Genomic DNA, 19,327 nt, shown 5'->3' on the forward strand with positions numbered 1-19,327 from the left:
CCGTGGTGGGCTCAGAGCGGCAGCAGCTCTCTCTTAGCTGCGGCGGCCCAGAAGACGATAGCAACAATCATCGACAATGGTGACCAAGATGTGGGCAGAGAGTGGCGGCAGCTCTCCCTTAGCTGCGACGGCCCACAGGACAAATCACGATGAGGCAATGTTGGCAAAGGTGCGGCGCTCAGTGGCAGCAGTTTTCTCTTAGCAGCGGCGGCCCACAGGACGAATCACGATGATGCAAAGTTGGCAAAGGTGCGGGCACTCAGTGGGAGCAGCTCTCTCGTAGCTGCGACGGCCACAGGACAAATCACGAATCACGATGATACAAAGTTGGCAAAGGTACGGGCACTCAGTGGCAGCAGCTCTCTCTTAGCTGCTGGGGCCCACAGGACAGACCACAATGATGCAAAGTTGGCGAAGGTGCGGGCACTCTGCGGCAGCAGCTCTCTCTTAGCTACGGCAGTCCACAGGACGAAGGATGGTCTCGCCCAGGCTGGCACAACAGTGGGCACTCAGCGGCTAAAGCTCTCTCTTAGCTACAGTGGCCCACACAGATTCAGCGAAGGTTCAATTTCAGGCGGGCTCTCATCGGTGACAGCTTTCTCTGTCATGTATTCCTATCGGTTCTGAATCGATCCCCCTATTCCTGACCCTATTCTAGTTAAACAAACCAACAAGTTAACTAGCAGTCAGCCCATGAGGCAGAAATTCCCCATGATGCAGATACCGTTATCTGACGCAGTCACACTACGGCACAGGAACGTGTTATCTGATTAGGTCATAACGCTTGTGATCTAATTAGACAAGCGATATTCCTCCAGCCCCTGATAAGGCATACGGAGTTCTCATAACAAATCAAACCTATGACAACCTGGGCAAAACCCTGCGGCCATTGTTTTGATTTCACAGAGAACTTTAGTAAAGAATGTGCTAACGAGCAAATCGTATGACATCTTTATTGACGTATCTATGTCCATCCTTACGTCAATCTCGGCACCTTAAAGGTATAAATATTACCGATCTTGCCATATGCAAACACACGCGTGGTGACGAGACGGAGCAGCCATACTTGCCGAAGCCGAGAGCAGAGCAGACCCCGCTGGCAGCAGCCCCGCCTTTCTGACGCGCTGAGAGACGCGCTGCTTTCTCCTGCCGAGAATCCAGCACCGGCGTTTCTGGGCAGCCCTCGCAGGCCGCCTGGAATATCGAGACCAGAGAGAGAGATACCATTCCTCATTCATCCTAACTTCCAGGTACAGAACTGAATAACCCCTCACAGAGAATTCTTTAGTTATTCACTTGGCAAAAACAAACTTAACTTAAACTGTAACTTTCTATTCCCGCCCACGTATTAGACTTAGGTCAGGTACACGGGGTAGGCGTATCTAGAAACACCAGTTGAGTACGTTTAGTCAAATGTATATGTGTATGTAAATATATTTTATTCATTTTAAACATCATATGGCTTAGAAACCATATCAATGTTTTTACAGTATTATTTTATACTATTGCTTTTTATGTATGCACTTTACTTAACTATAAGTATTGCAATAATATCGATCCATTTCTCTTGTATGAGAAAAGAGACTGATCAATAAATAACACCTTTTTATTGAACACGCCCGTCTCTTCCTTTTCTCTACATTCTGATGAGACTAAGAATGCACGTACTGACTGAGTAAAATAAATTGCCTTTTGTTCACACGACTCTCGAGATTGACTCTTGATTAGGGGAGAGCAAAGTTGTCATGTTCTATGGTTGTCAGAAACTAAATCCCTTCTTGTCTAATCAGGGGAGTTAATTCTTTCCTGAACATTCGAGAAAGTTTCTAGCGAACTCTGAGCTACGCTGGCAAACCCAAAACTTAAGTCTAGTATCGACAGTAGTAGACCTAGTTAACGTCTGGCCTAGGCCTTTACTGCTGTAGGTATTATTCCAATGCGCAGAGCCTATTGGGAAGATAGGAACTACACTACATGGCGCCCAACGCGTTTGGAAAGGGCGATAAAACTAACGTAAGACATTTAGAGTAACTCAGTCGTGCTTTCTCACTCAGACCCCTTTTCCCAAATACTCCAAAGACGTCTGGAGTGGGTGAAAGGTAATATCCTCCAAGACCTCGCAGGAGGGAACTCCTATGTATGGTTCTTGGTATAGTCAACGTTGAAGGATAAACAGTTCCAAAATATTGTGTATCTAATCTTTGTTCCATAAGAAACCTGATCTGCAAACAAACAAAATAACCTTATTGACAGTAAAATGTCTGACAATGAGGATGAAAGAGAGGCAGTTAGATTAGCAGCTGAAATAGCAGCAGCTGATACTGCAGCACTAGATGCGGACGGGGATATAATACTCATCCCGGTCGCCAAAAGGAAATCTATAACCTTAAAACTTATAGAAAATGGACTGACACCTAGAGGTGGCACAGTCATATTCGTAATTGAGGCACACGAATATCGGCAGACAGAGGTATACTATACATGGATACATTTTCCAGCAGCAAATGCTGTAACAAAGTACTTCCACTATTACAAAATAGAGATTCCACCCGACATTTACACTCCTTTCGAGGAGGTGGAAGTACCACTCAAATTCCAAGAGCATTTGCTCTTATTTGATGGCGCCCTAATACATAATAATCACATCACCAGGCTCGGTCCTTTAGGTAGACCAGGAGCAACGTGGCCGGTCTTAGCCGGATACACACCACACCCAGACATCGAAGGGATGTCTACAGGAGAGCTGTTAATACAGCTAAAACAATTACTAAAAATTCATAGACAATTAGTCCAGTATGTAATGCGGACTTCAACAATTCAGCCAGCGATTAAACTTCCACAGCTGACCCCTCACCAGGGGAACACAAATAAAATTACACCACAGAACATCCAATCCTGCCTAGGTAAAGTACCGGCTAAACGGGAACAAATACCATTCTGGTTGGCACAGAAAATTACCCAAATAGAGGCGGTGTTTCCTGACACCACCCCGCTAGAAAAACACAGGATTCTGACTATCTGTCTTCCTATGGGAATCGCACCACACATAGAGGACTGTGACACTTGGGGTACAGTCTTTGCTTCCATCTACACAAAAACGCACGGTGTTCCATCCATTTCGGTAATACCAGATGTGCTAAAACAAATTCAAGACGAATACGGTCCAGAACCTGCTTTAACTCTTGGTATGAAATTACTGAAAGACTTCAAGCAGGTCTCGGCTATATTATTAGCCAACATAAAAGGTGAAGCAGCAAACGTGGCGATCCGCCAGAGGTTAAAAGAGACAGATATAGCAGACCAACCAGCTGAAATTGCCAGAATCATAGAAAAATCATATGAGGAACTAGGTAGAGATAGTTTAGGTGGAATACCAGTAAAACCGCAACTGACTGAAAGTCCAGAAAAAATATTTTTTACTAATAATTCACCAAAAAAGAACTGGGATGGAAACAAACAATCCAATCCTAAAGAAAAGAAATTCCAGTCCAGAGGAAGGTCTCCTAGGCGAAGAGAAAAATCTCCAAACCGAAGACAGAGGTCACCGCAGAGTGACCCCTCTGGGAATAGATATAAGCCGGGTCTGGTGGCTCAGTGGACTAATGCATCTACTGCAGGGGCCTGTGTTCGACCTCATGGTCACAGGTTCAAATCCCGGCGGGTCCACTCAGCCTTTCATCCATTGGGGTCGATAAAATGAGTACCATTGAGTTGGGTAACATCAAACATCTGTTATTTCAGCGCCAAGATGCCCGTAGTGGTGAACGTGCGCTTTACAAATACTCATGTTATGTGTTATGTTTATGTTAAATAGGGATAATATTAAAAAACCTGATAGATATCAAGACATTGATACACGTCCCTCTCAATCTTTTCAGAATTCCTCGCAGAAATCGGAAAGAAGAGGACGATCAGAACAAAGAGAAGAGCACGCCAAGTCCAAAGACAAGGAACCTGCTCAGCTAAAAAAGAAATTACAATTTCCAAAAAAGAAGGTAGCCAGTATCAAGGTAGTTAACAATGCCGAGAATACTGAGGACACAACTGAAAAACGGAGAGTGGGCTCAGACCATGCTAGACAGTGCAGCAGAAGTGAGCATAGCTCGCAAAGTCCTTATGAATCATCTGGAGACAGTGGACACGAATGAATATCTTCAAGTGGAAACTGCGGACACCAGGGTTAGCAAACCCCACAAGATATACGAGATAACATTACGTATAGAGGGAGATAAGACTAGGAAAATAAGGGGACTATTTTGGGATAATCTCTCCAAGGGCTATGATATCCTTCTAGCTGAAAAAGACTGGCCACCAGAGTTTGTCAGGGAGTGCCCTCATGGCGAAGAAGTAATTATGCCTGCCTTCTCAAATCAAATTCCAATTCATAAAAAATACACACTTGCTAGAAAGTGGGCAGTGGCTTTAGCACCTGCTTTATATAAAAATCACGTAGGATGGGATGAGGATTCTCCTCCTCACAAAATCCAGTTAAAATCACAACCTACTGCACAAAGGCAGTACCCAATTAAGCAAGAAGCTAAAAAACAGGTAAATGAAATACTAGATCAGCTAGAATACCAGGGGGTGATTGAAACTTGCACCTCACAAATGAACAATCCTTTGTTTCCGGTCTCCAAACCAGACAACTCATATCGTCTAGTTTTGGATTACCGACACCTTAACACATGTTGCAAATCTTTTGCAGTGCAAAACTCACACAGTGCTGCACTAATGAATAACATAGTGCGCAAAAAATACAAAACGACCTTGGACATCTCCAATGGATTCTTTTGTCAAAACATAGCACCAGAGAGCAGATATTTAACTGCATTCTCAGTAAATGGCACTCAAAAACAATTCTGTCGGTTAGCCCAGGGGTACAAGAACAGCCCGGGGGTATTCTCAGCGAGAGTAACAGAATTACTACAACTATATGATGATGAAGCATTATCTTATGTCGATGACATTTACTTAACAGATGATGACTTGGAGACTCACTTGAAAAGAGTGAACACCATAATACTTGGGTTCGCAGCAGAGGGTTACAAATTCAACTTTAAAAAGTCCAGAATTGCCCATCTGACAGTCCTATTCTTAGGATATGAGTTATCAAGTGAAGGCAAAAGCCTGGCTGACAATTTCCTAGAGAAATGTGCCGTACTCCAAGCACCTAGAACACTAAAAAACTTACAGTCGATTCTAGGATTCCTAAATTTCGGAAGAACATACATTGCAAATTACGCAGAAAGGGTAAAACCCCTTTATGATCTAATTAAACTAGACTTTAAAAGATCCAGTTGGACTCAAATACACACAGAAATTTTTAGATCCTTACAAACAGACATGCTAATTAAAACAAAATTAGAAACACGTGATAACACACGCAATCTTGTGATTCGAGTCATCCCAGGGAGATGCGGATTCACATACCTGACCTCTTATGAGGGAGAAAAGGTACCAATTGCATTCAAATCACACTTGTACACAGAAGCTGAACAGCAATTCAGCAACAAAGAAAAAATTGTTCATGCAGTTCAAACCGCAATAGCTAGAGAAAAAGACATAGCTGACGGTAGACAGATCACAGTCAGAACAGCTGAATCAGCCTTTGAGGCATTAACAACACCGTGTAATTTACCAACAACAACATTGGATCCAGAATGGTTACAATGGGTAAATTCAATCACAACGGACAAAGTATACTACTTCTTTGATCCAGAACTAGAAGAATTGAAAAATCTAGCATATGAAGAAACATATCCTCTGCCAATCGACATTCTGCCTCTACGACATTACGCCTGTGTAATCTATACAGACGGACATGCTAAACCCTCCGTTTGGGGAGAACAGGCATACAACCCCACATGTGAGATTACAAAAGAAGTGTGGCGCGGAGGTAAATTAAAACCTCTATTAACAAAATCACACTCAGTAGAAACTAATTCAGAAAAACAAACTGAAATAATCTCATTGAAAATGGCGCTAGATAATGCGGATCGCGAATTCCCGACACTTATAGTATCAGATTCGTATTACTGCGTCAAATCATATAACAACGATTTGCAGACATGGATTCAAAACGGTTACAAAGATGACACAGATGCACCAATAAAGCAGAAACTGCTCTGGGAACAAATAGCTCTTTTACAAAAAGAACTACCAAAGACTCACGTGACACACTCACTGAGTCATCAGCGTAATGGCGTTCACGTTGTAGGGAATTCATTGGCTGAAACAGCCGCAGCGGCAGCCACTAAATCGGCTCCCGTAGTTCGAAAAAAGCGTACATTAAAATACATTGACGGTGAAACAGTGCTGGCGGTGAAAACGTCATCAAAAGGCGACTGCTCAGCGTTACCGATCAACTATCCACTCAATTATACATACATAATCGATGCAAACTCCGTCCCTTTTGCTCGAATCCCTGGAGTGGGGGATAGAGTGATTCCAAACATGGACAGGAGAAACTTGTTAATCGCAGACGCACACATGGGCGAGGGTCTCAGACACCTTAAATTAAAAGATTCTCTGGAAGAATTACAATCACGGTACTGGTGGCCAGGCATGAGCCTGCGTCACACCATGTTTGTAAAACGCTGCCCAAACTGCAATAGAGATCGCAGTGGGGAGAGAAAGAGTTTGATACCTTGTCGTATTACGGCAGATAATATCACCAGTAAAAAGAATGGCTTGCGATTAACATATACAGGCTAGTTTCCACTTATAATGTAGATCACCAGCACTCGGCTGACGTCCGGACTGTTATACAAAGATTTGCGAGTCTAAATGGCATATACGCTACGAGCATGCTACGTTCGACCATTGTTTTCACTCAGGCCCACCAGCCTGGGGGGAAACAGGGCCAAATGAGCACAGCCCAGCGGGAATCTTCTCACTTCCTTCCTGAGGGTACGGGATGGTGTAAAGAAAAAACCAAGGCATAAAGCAATCTATAGCGGAAAGGATATTAGGTTCGGGAGCTCAGTGGGTCAAACATCTAATAAGTGTCCAACGTAGTCTCAATAACTTGCCAAGAAATTCTCTGAAGGGATTCAGTCCGTACGAATTATTATTTGGAACTAGGATGTTGATCTCTGACCTTGATAGTCAGACTTCAGTGGTGAAAGAAAAAAGCTTTGATATCAAAGACCGTTTGGCTATTTTGCAGGACTTAAACAAAACAAGAAAAGACCTGAGCAACATAAAGTTGAAACAACAGCCAACAACCACTGAAGAACCACCACCTGTCCCAGCAAGACCTGTCTGGATTCCAAAAGTCGGGGATCTGGTCAGGGAAAAGATCGCGGTAAAGAAGGAATTTGGGCCTTCTTACAGAAAAGCAGTTCCTGTCTTGTCTGTCAACGGGACAAGATCAGTTGTACTACCGCCACTTGCTGGTAAAAAGGAGAACCGAGTTGTATCCATCGACCTGGTAAAACCACAACATGTGGCCGATAACAAACAGTAGGCCAAGTGGACTCCCAATAAGTAGCAGAACACCAAGGTTTGCTACGAGTACAGAGGTCCTAACAAAGAGGCTCATCACATTCGAAACGCCTACAGAAGAACAACGAGGACTATGCAACAATGCAATAGAACTAAGACCTCTGAAAACCCAAATAAAAACATTTAGCAGAGACACACCAATCTATAATGAAGTACCAAGTGAAAATGCAAGAAACAGAAATCCTGAAGCAATTGGAACAATTGACAGAACTGCATCCGGCTACTTCATAAACTTCGATGATTCCTCTGAAGGCTTCAGTGAATCAAAGACACAGCCATCATCAGAAACCTTTAAAGATAAAGCTAAGGAACATTTGAGACAACTGAAAGAAACATATCTGATTTCTCCATGGATTGAATTTTGGGTGGGTTTTGGTGCATTTATCCTCATACTTTGGCTCATCATGGTACTTACTTTGGGACGCTTCATTTAGGGAAAATATGCTAAAATGGACACAGCAAGCCAGAACATCAACTTGATCCTCAAACCACACACATCTTCACACGTCGAGAAAAGAGAACTTTCTTCAGCCAACTTCACAGCCAATCCTATACCTGGTGGGGTAGCCTGGGACAACACTGACTATGAAATTTATGGTCCGGTGGAGATCCTGAAATATCCACACCAAATTAAGATCTCATTGAGTGACTTTGCAAAACCAAACTCATTTGCTGATGATTGGGACTTCGAAAGCATTAATAATATGATGTCTGACTTAGTAATGTCTGCTAAATTTACCAAACATGATTATTTGCAGGGTTCTACAAATTATGACAGTATGTATTGCTATAACCACTATGGTAATCACTTTTTACATAGATCTGCACAACCTAGAAATGTTTTAAATTATAATCAATGGGAACATTGTGCAACACCTCCAAAAGGGAGCTCAAGAACCGTTTACGACAAATATTCATATTTTTCAGGTTTTAACACAAGTAATGCTGAAACATTTTATTTTAAATTGTCAAACAAGACAGGAACCAAAACCATGATAACCAACACAAAATTGTTATATTCAGACTCATTTTTTGAACAAATGAATACTTTTGGATTTGATTATTGGGACAAAAATGTTGAATTGAAAAGTGTTTGGGGTACAAAAGAATGGCAAGTACAGGGTATAGAAGCTTTGTTTAGAGCCTGCATGATCCCAGAACAAATGATATTTTTAAATGACACTGTTCAACAAACCACCTGTCTTGGCTTAGCCAAAATCAAAGATTTAAATAACCCGTCTATTCCAAAGCCAACAATGTTTAGCAATAACTCTGATACAGATGAAGAGATAGACGTAAACCATATATTAAACCAAAACAGAACACATCCTGATTGGAAACAGTGGTTGATCTGGCCCACAGATACTAATAACTGTCAAGACAGATTCCTGAACAAAACACAAGGTTTCAAAATGAACAGGCCAGACCCTAGATATCCTCAAAGACATCACCCAGGGATAATAACCACCTACAGTGTGGGCAAATTATGCCTTCAATGGCTACAAACTTCCACACTGGCAGAAATTAAGCAACACCTAACTTTACTTACTGATGGTGCTGACTTGCGTGATTTCACTTTGGGACCACGCAAACAGCGTCAAAAGCGTTTCATAGCAGCCTCTGTATATGCAGCATACAATGAGGCCTGGAAGGTTAATCAAATTGAAACAGCAGAAAGAATACGGGAAATTGACCGTATCAATTTGGAAAAATCACTTTCTGTAGTGGACAATGGGTTAATGACTCTGTCCTCCAGAATTTTTTCATTGGACAGCATTGTGTCTTCAGCAATCGATATATTATCGCAAGACTTACTGTTATTACAACATGATCAGTCACAATTGCGTTCTATTGTACAGCTTGGCTGGACGTTACAAAATCTGCGTTCAGGCTATGTGCCTTGGCGTTTAATCAACACAACGTCACTATTCCAAATCTTTAACCTTACTGATAGACAAATCGGTATGGCGCAAAAGGGTGCTGATTATACAATCTTGAGCATTGAAAAACTAGAAAGATTACCAATGACAATGTCAGAACGACCTGTCAGTGAATGGATAATACACGGAATCATAAATATTCCAATCTCAACCTTCAGGTTTCAATATTGCCAAAAATATATACAGGCTGGCATGTACGAGAAATTGGGAAAAGGGTACCTTAAAACAACATGGAACCTGCCCTATTCACATGCATGTGTCAGTAATAAAGGACAGAAAGTGTTTCTTAGTGGCAACAATTGTGCGATGTCACTAAGTGGCACACTTCTGTGTAACGGAATTAGTTTGCATGGAGCCTTTGAAGGGAATTCATACAACCTTTCATGTCACCAGCAAGGCGCACCTGCAACTGAAATAGAACCATTCTTTCAAAGACTCTATAATGGGAGTTACATTCTTATTGTAGACCGCTGATGTTGTAGTCTTATGCCCGGGACTCCTTATCTAGTCACTACGACTGCGAAGGTCAAGTGCTGTGGACGCTCATTGTTCCCCAGCTCCTTCCCAGACAGGGAGGCAAGGGCATGGCCCGATTTGAAAATTACTTCTATTCGAATAGATACTTTAAGCAGAATGAAAACAGTCCTTCTTCAGACGCCTACCAGGCTCTCGTCATCAAAAGAAACGTATGATCTACAAGTCGCAAGGACGACTGCAGAGATACATACATTATTATCAACTAATTCCCCCGTACATTTCGCGGAAATCCTAAATGAAATCTTAAATATTTCTGATACCACTGGGGTCTCAAATGTATTTAAGACAGTATTTTCGATGGCATTAACACCATTCAAAGCCATACTGGGTATTTTTCCCGATTTCGTCCATTCGATTTTTGGCGGACTTCCCCTGATACTGGGACTAATTGCAGGAATCCTATTCTTAGTCCTTATTTTTCGTTATGGCAACCCATGTCACAGACAAAACTCTTGCGACAAGGGAAGAAACAATCCTAGCCATTGGATACCGGGACCGGATATCAAAAATCCTGGGACTCTCCCGGCTTAGAGACCTGAACATGACTTGGTTTCTATCATTTCGACCAATGTGGCAAAGATGTGTTTTACCTGTATTGAGGTGTCTGCTATGCGGAGAAGAATGCGTGTTAGACACCTGTCTGACGCTACAATCGGATGCGCCGATGGATGCAGAAACATTGTTGAGCCCGATCAAGGTTCATGCTTTGTGCTGCCCTCAAAGGCTACCAATTCTGATGACGGCATTCGTGGAAGCTTCACCACTACGATTGATGGGTAGTGAAGTTCAAGATGAAAGCAGCATCGAACAGGTACGACCTTCTGTCAGTAATGCAAATCAGAATGTCAATGGAGACAATCATGCGCAAGAATGCATGATTACACCTATTTCCGAGTTAGTGGAACTTTCCCAGGAAGCTGTTGACAGTTTTTTCGAAAGCCTGAATGATATGATGTTCTCTCCAGAACAGAAATAGAGACTTTTGAGCAAGCTCGCACACGGCGTTCCCTGAATTCGGCCTTCAACTTTAAAAATAAAGTCACATGAACATTTTCGCTCCAGTTCACGGACAGCAGTTTTTTCAGCAGCCCCAAATATTTTTGCATATTTTTCGGGACACTATCTTCTGCTTAAAGTAAGAACTATTCTTAGAGAACTAAGGTTTCTAAATTTTAGATAGCTTATAGACATTAGCTGCCCGCTGGCATGTTCATAAAGATATTTTATTCTGTGATGGAATGGTCTCGAAACTTTTTTCTGTAAGAAATCATTTCATGTGTAATTCTCATATACCAAATAAGCAATAATGTATACAAATGCGATTACTTTGGCATTTTTCTACAGCTTGAGTGCATACTATATATATATGTCTGCAATTTTTCAGTATATTTGAAAGTTTCAAAATGCATTTATGTATTTTGGGGTGGTAAGGTATACACACTACTCTATAATATGTTGTACTATGTTATACTATGCCTAGATTAGTAAATATGTCCATAGTTAGCGTGGAGTGGGTGTCATGTATTCCTATCGGTTCTGAATCGATCCCCCTATTCCTGACCCTATTCTAGTTAAACAAACCAACAAGTTAACTAGCAGTCAGCCCATGAGGCAGAAATTCCCCATGATGCAGATACCGTTATCTGACGCAGTCACACTACGGCACAGGAACGTGTTATCTGATTAGGTCATAACACTTGCGATCTAATTAGACAAGCGATATTCCTCCAGCCCCTGATAAGGCATACGGAGTTCTCATAACAAATCAAACCTATGACAACCTGGGCAAAAACCTGCGGCCATTGTTTTGATTTCACAGAGAACTTTAGTAAAGAATGTGCTAACGAGCAAATCGTATGACATCTTTATTGACGTATCTATGTCCATCCTTACGTCAATCTCGGCACCTTAAAGGTATAAATATTACCGATCTTGCCATATGCAAACACACGCGTGGTGACGATACGGAGCAGCCATACTTGCCGAAGCGGAGAGCAGAGCAGACCCCGCTGGCAGCAGCCCCGCCTTTCTGACGCGCTGAGAGACGCGCTGCTTTCTCCTGCCGAGAATCCAGCACCGGCGTTTCTGGGCAGCCCTCGCAGGCCGCCTGGAATATCGAGACCAGAGAGAGAGATACCATTCCTCATTCATCCTAACTTCCAGGTACAGAACTGAATAACCCCTCACAGAGAATTCTTTAGTTATTCACTTGGAAAAAACAAACTTAACTTAAACTGTAACTTTCTATTCCCGCCCACGTATTAGACTTAGGTCAGGTACACGGGGTAGGCGTATCTAGAAACACCAGTTGAGTACGTTTAGTCAAATGTATATGTGTATGTAAATATATTTTATTCATTTTAAACATCATATGGCTTAGAAACCATATCAATGTTTTTACAGTATTATTTTATACTATTGCTTTTTATGTATGCACTTTACTTAACTATAAGTATTGCAATAATATCGATCCATTTCTCTTGTATGAGAAAAGAGACTGATCAATAAATAACACCTTTTTATTGAACACGCCCGTCTCTTCCTTTTCTCTACATTCTGATGAGACTAAGAATGCACGTACTGACTGAGTAAAATAAATTGCCTTTTGTTCACACGACTCTCGAGATTGACTCTTGATTAGGGGAGAGCAAAGTTGTCATGTTCTATGGTTGGCAGAAACTAAATCCCTTCTTGTCTAATCAGGGGAGTTAATTCTTTCCTGAACATTCGAGAAAGTTTCTAGCGAACTCTGAGCTACGCTGGCAAACCCAAAACTTAAGTCTAGTATCGACAGTAGTAGACCTAGTTAACGTCTGGCCTAGGCCTTTACTGCTGTAGGTATTATTCCAATGCGCAGAGCCTATTGGGAAGATAGGAACTACACTACATCTCTATGCTACAGTTGCCCACACAGATTCAGTGGCAGCAGTTCTCTCTTAGCTACGGCGGCCCACAAGGATTCCGCGAAGGTCTGGGAGGTTCAAATTCAGGCGGGCTCTAAGCGGCAGCAGCTCTCTCTAAGCTGCGGCGGCCCACACGGATTCAGAGAAGGTTCAAATTCAGGCAGGCTCTCAGCGGCGGCAGCTCTCTCTTAGCTGCAGCGGCCAACATAGATACAGCGCAGGTTACCAGTCCGCGTTCCTTACAGTAGAACTAGAGGCTCTGGATTGCTCGACGGAGGCCTCACCTTCAAGCAGAATTTCTCGCACAGGAATTCCGATGGCTGACGGGGTGAAGTCTAATGTCCCAGAGACTTTGGCAGGAGGCGCTCTCGATTCAGGCCCTCGGGTAGTTTCTTCAGCAAGCTTGGTGAAAGTTTCAAAAGTCTTTTCCTCTGTTCTGACAGGGTTTCGTCTTGACATCCAGAAGGAACACACCTGGACAAGATTCCAGTGCAGTGTTTTATACCTGAAAAGTCTTTGTTCTCTAAAGCCACAAATCACTCAATCCAGTCAGAGCCAGTACGGTGGGGTCAGGGAGCACTTGGTTTATGAGGCGACATCCTGCCCTTTCAGAAAGTGGGGTCTGTATCAGACGCCCAGTGGGGGGGGATGCCATCATTCACCTTGCCAGGCACAGCCTTGCTCAGATCAAAGAGTTACCCCTCCCCATGCTCTAAATACCGATCTCTCTCTCCAGCCAGGTCTGACCCAGCTGGCCCTGCTGCTCCAAAACCAGACGGCCAATACACATACTAGCAAAGCCTAAAGAAAAGCTCAGGCAAGCAAATACCGCGTTTCATGAAGAGCCATTTTCGAACCTGGGATATTTAATTGGTTGTTACTAAAAGGTGTATCTCAATGTCCTGAGCATAAACATATCAAACTCGAAGTTCCTATCAGGTTCTGGGGGTTGGATAGGATTATAGAAGGTAATCGTCAACCTGCCCATTCTGGCCTATGAGAACGGTTAGCTTCAAAATAGTAACAGTGAAATGGAATGTAACTCGCTATTAGAACATACTACACAGACCTAGGCATTATGGTTATCCTAATTCACACAGTCATCTTTACATGAGGAGCATTCGCGCTGTGGCAATGATTAGCAGTGGCACGGCGCCCAGAGCATCTAAATCCAGCCAACATAAAAGATAGGAAGCGAAAAGAGGAAGGGAGACCCACGCCAATGATGCCAGGTCAAACAAAACATAATTGAAGCAGCTGTTTAAAGCAACAAATGGAAAGTTGATTTTCTTTCTTCTGCTCTATTTTGCTAGCTTACTGTAACAAGCAGAGAGAACATGCTTATGTATTCAACTCCTTAGATAGAGGAAAGGTGGAATCGTGGAATCTTTCTGCATTTTTCTACATGTTCCGAGGTACTGCAGCTTTTTTTATGACTTGTATTGAACTGTTTCTAATATCTGTGTGCAAAAAATATCCCCCAGGTTTTTGATGTGTTTAATTTTGCACTAGAGGCTTTATTTTTATTCTTCATGTTTGCAAACATGTTTGCTTTTTCATATGAAAGAGCTACGCAACAAGGTTTTAAGTGGTTTGTGGGAAAGGTGATGGTGTGAACATGTATTATATGAGATAAAGTACCACCTGGCGCACATTATAAGATTACTGCAAGTCACCTCGGAGTCCCATAACCTTATAAAGTAACTCTGCCTTTGGCCTCGTTCCTCTATATAGTTATGGAACTCCTCTCTGACATGCAATATCCTTATAATGTGTGGCCGAAGGTACTTTATCCCTAATGTATTTTCACTGAATAAGGTTAAAGTGAAATTATAGTTGGTTTTGTTATAACACCTTAATGGATCTCTAAAAATAAAAACAACAACAACATTTGCTTAAAAAACAAGGGTAAAGTGCATTTATAACATTTAAAACTGTTCAAACCACTGCAATATGCAAGTTATAGTTAGAACCACAATCCGTAACTCGCACTATGGGTGTACAAACCCTAACTCAGCATGTTACGTGTGATGATGGAATGACATTTTACATAGATAAAGAGTTTGCTAAAGCAGGATGATGCTGTAGGGAGATCATCCCTACTTTTATCTTCCCTTAAAACCATTCATAGCACAATTGGGACTGAGCTAGAAGTCAGGTGAGTAAATTCACAAGTCACATACAACGAATCACCTAGTGTATCTGTCTTTCACAACGAGGCCGTGTTCACTCTTGGAGAACCCTGCAGTGGCAAGAACATGACTGGTCATCCCTGCTGTTGAGGCTGAATACATACTAGGATTTTTATATTAGGAACTGGAGACGACTGTGTCTTACCAATGTAACTGTGCAACAGGAAACAGTCCCTCTCTAGACTGTGCATGTCTGCTATTCTCAATGAACACCACATCACTTGCATCTGACTATTAAGTTTGATTCCAGCCAGTAATTCCTCCCAAGAACAGCTCTATTTCCAGTTCCTCGGCCTGGAATAGGTACGGACAAGGAAGGACGAGAGCTACTGGCCCACTTGTCTCATGCAGAGTCCCATTACCAGGCCTGTTTCTGCACAGGAAGGATGCAGTCCTGTGTGGAAACAGAGGCGGAGAATGCAGGGACACATCTGCACCCTGTGTACTCGTACTCTGGAGGTCAGTATCGCTCAGGGGGTTCCACCCAAACCATATCAATCCCCTCAGAGATTTTCTAAAATCTGGCCATATGCATTCTAAAGAGGTTACATGTGTTAGTGCACTCAGCGTGTCCATGTATAGCGAAACACATACCTGGGGTGGTTTTGGATGGCAATAAATGTGACTGTGTTGGTCCTGTCTCCATTGAGTCTGAGGGGGCATCTTCATCTGCAGTATTTGTATCCAGTTCTATGCATGATGGAGGCACAGGCTGACCCCACTCTTCAGGACAGAGCAGTTCTGGCTTGCAATTCTGATGTTGATCCTGGGATTCAGGGTACAATGGGTCGAGTATGTAGCTCTGATCTGAGCCCTGTGCATCAGTACAGGCTGGTTCTAGCTTGTAGTTCAGATTTGAATCCTGCTCCTTTGGGTGCAGTGGTTCCACCGTGTTGTTCTGATCTGAACCCGGTGCATATGCATAGGCCTGTTCTAGCTTGTCTTTCTGATCTGGTTCCTGTGCTTCAGGATGCATAGATTCCAGCTTGTAGTTCACGTTTGGATCCTGCGCATAAGGAAGTTCATGCTTCAAGCATAAGTGTTGCTGTAGATGCTGGGTTTGTTGTGACCCCAAGCCACCAAAAGGCAACAGACCAGACTCTAAGTGTTCGTCTGGTGCCTTCCCATCTGGCAGCGCGGGTTGTATACAGTGGTTTTGCTGTGGTTCGTGTCCTTCAGAAAATAGTGGGTGTGTGCAGAGTTTCTGATGTTGTTCCCAGCTATTAGTAGACAATGAGGATGGTTCTTGCTTCAGGGGCTCATCAGGCTCCCTCTCTTCTGCGAATGCTGACTGTACGCTCTGGTCTTGCTCTGGTGCCTGCCCAACAACAAATTCTGAAGGAAGACAAAGCTTTGCCTCCATTGATCTGCCTGGAGGATCAGTCTGAGGGCATCTGGATAGAGTACAATCCTGCTGTAGTCCATTTCCATCTGGAAACACAGGTTGAATGCACTGGTCTCGCTGCGACTCGTGTACATCTGGAAACACAGGCTGCATGCACTCTTCCTGCTGTGATTCGTGTACATCTGGAAACCCAGGCTGCATGCGCTGGTCTCGCTTCGACTCGTGTGCATCTGAAAAACCGGGCTGCATGCGCTGGTCCTGCTTCAACTCGTGTACATCTGGAAAACCAGGTTGCAAGCACTGGTCTCGCTTCCACTCGTGTAGATGTGGAAACCCAGGTTGCAAGCACTGGTCCTCCCATGGGTCACGCCGATTTGGAAAAACTGGCTGTAGACAAAGGTTTGGCTCCTCTGGACGCCCTTGAACATCGGTCGGAGAAGAGAGCGCACACTCCTGCTTTGGTGCATGCCCATCAGAGAACACTGGCTGAAGACACAAGCTCGGTTCCACTAGCCTGTCCAGTTGAGGTGTTGCAGGAGACCGGCTAACAGTACAATCTCTAATGCTCGCCGGACAGACCATCTCCAAAGACACTGCACCATTATCTAGGTAACCTTGATCCTTTTCTATCCAGATTTTCTTAATCAGCCCAGCGACTCTAGAAGGTACGTCCTCTACAGTATTCCGCAAGTTATCCAGTTTGGCTTCCAACTCCTCCAGCATGGATAAAAGGATAATGTGAGGCAGGTTCTCAAAAAGTGGTTCCTGGTCCTGGTCCCTCTGAGCATCATTTTGGGATCCCGAAGTGGAGACGTTATGGAGAAGTAAAGAGGGGACTGTGGCTCTTACGGATTCACGTAACCACTGCGCTGTCACTTTCTTTCCTGGAGCCCGTCTTCTCCCCATTCGGGTACTCTGATTTTCAAGTCTCAAGTGTCTGCAGAGAGAAGGAAAAGAGAAAAGACAACACGTTATCACAGGACAACTAGGTCAAAATACTCCTTCCTGTCTCACCAAGCGTGATGTGATCAGAGAACATCGCTCATTTCTAAAACCAAAAAAAAATTGAATCATTATAATTTCACAATGCCTGTAACCTAGTCTATATTATGAAAAAAACTGATTTGAAACGTGTTTCCAGGGCAATATGCTTGATTTCGATCTTGGCAGTATGGTTTAGCCATCACTTTTTCGACTTCATTAACTGTATGCCTTCTTGGCGGTTCCTCCACTCTATTTAGAGGTCGGCTGGTCCATAGACAAAAGAACGCCAGAGTTCCACCGACTCCGCCAAGAATTGTCAACTGAATTGACGGCGTAAGAGGCAGAAGCGGCTGTTGGAGGCCCTCCAGCCAAGATGATCGGCGAGCTAATCACGCCGTAGCTTTCCGTCGAACCAACAATGGCTGGAATCCCTCCTAATCTTAGTTGGAATCAAAGCAAATGAGGAATAAAAACTTAACTATTTTTGTGATTTTCCACTACTGTTTCTGTCTTTAATCCCTTCATCCAGGTACCACCTTTGCTGCTTCAACAGCACCACGATGCCAAATGACTCCGTTGTTAACGGGATCAGAGGTAAGCTACTTTTACATTTGTCTTACTATGAATCATGTGTTGACAATTGCTGTAGCCTTACGTATTTTTGGATTGCTCTTACATTCAATTTTTTTCTCCTTTGTAATGCAGTAGTGCTCATTTCACAATTTAACAAGGTCAAATGAACACATCTGTATTGACACTTGAAAAATATATTGTGGCTGTGGTGCCTGTGGGTGTGCATTCAATAGTGTGGGATTGTTGTCTGTCTGGCATGCAATATGTAACAAAAAGGGGCATGACACTACGTACATATGTATTTAGAAGCACATACAACATATGTGTATGGACACATTAATAAGTAGTACTTACCAGTCTCCACTTCACCAGGGACTCACTCTGTCAGCAAACTGCAGCACAACAGGGATATCTAAATAGGCTTGGCAGAATACGGCTGGCCTGATGGAGGCGGAGTTATGTTACCTGTTGGACTTGGCCCTTCTGGCAGGTTCACCCCTGAACTTTTTGCTTTTTATATGTGACCTGGGGATGGTGATTTTTGGTTGGTGCGTGTGGTGAGATAGGCCTGCCCTCCCATAGGAATGCATGGGGAATGTATGTGTCCCTGGTTGTTGCTGATGCGTGGGGTGTGCAGGCTCGAGTCTGGTATGTGCGTACTCGTGTGATTGAATGCTGCGCGATGATGTGTGCGGCATGAATGTGTCTAGTGTGGAAGTGCCACATCTAGAAGTTGGCATGTTTGTGTAATTTGTGTCTGGCTTGTGATTGGCTGGAGCTGGCTGGTGAGCCTGGCTCCATGAGTCATGATGGGTCTGCCCCGGTGGTGAGTGTTGAGATTAGCATGAGTGATGTGAGGGAGGAGTATACCTGGGACCTGAATAGGGCTGGGCTTTCCCACACCATGCTGGCTCCACCCCCTGTGGTGCGTCTAATGACCCTAGCCTGCCTAGTGAATGGAAAGGGTGGCTGAGGAAAACAAAGTGCTCCAAAACCAGCTGCGACTGGTTTCTCCCCCACTCTGCACCCAGACAAAGGTTTTTACTGTATAAAATTGGGCTGTGTCCCCTTACAAAATGTTCTCTAACTGGATCCTTTTCCTGAGGGGGGCTGCTGCTGCTGCTGAGTGCCAGGAGGACCGCCACTGGGGATTGACTCCCTGCCTAGGAGGACCCTGTGAACTGGCTCTGGGCCCAGCCTTGCCCACCCCCACCTCCTGAAGGACTTTGTGCAGGACTTTGGGGGCCCTAGCGCATGAGAAGCGCTTTACTTGTATTTTGCTGAGGTCCTACACGGCCTGGGAGCACTGGATTTGCCCCCTAGCGCCCAAAGCTGTGATCCTGCCTT

The 19,327-nt window shown here is 43.6% G+C and overlaps 1 protein-coding gene across 1 annotated transcript in view; it reads right to left on the minus strand.

Moving 5' to 3' along the window:
- LOC144758635 (uncharacterized) overlaps positions 1 to 17,329 on the minus strand; it is a 58,562-nt gene extending 41,233 nt beyond the window's left edge. Inside the window, exon 1 of the mRNA XM_078646439.1 lies at positions 15,673 to 17,329. Coding sequence (XP_078502565.1) covers positions 15,673 to 17,329 — 1,657 coding nt within the window. The remainder of the gene's footprint in view (positions 1 to 15,672) is intronic.
- Positions 17,330 to 19,327: the final 1,998 nt, after the last annotated feature.

This window comes from Lissotriton helveticus, chromosome 1_1 (genome assembly GCF_964261635.1).
Source record: "Lissotriton helveticus chromosome 1_1, aLisHel1.1, whole genome shotgun sequence".
Classification (NCBI taxonomy): domain Eukaryota; kingdom Metazoa; phylum Chordata; class Amphibia; order Caudata; family Salamandridae; genus Lissotriton; species Lissotriton helveticus.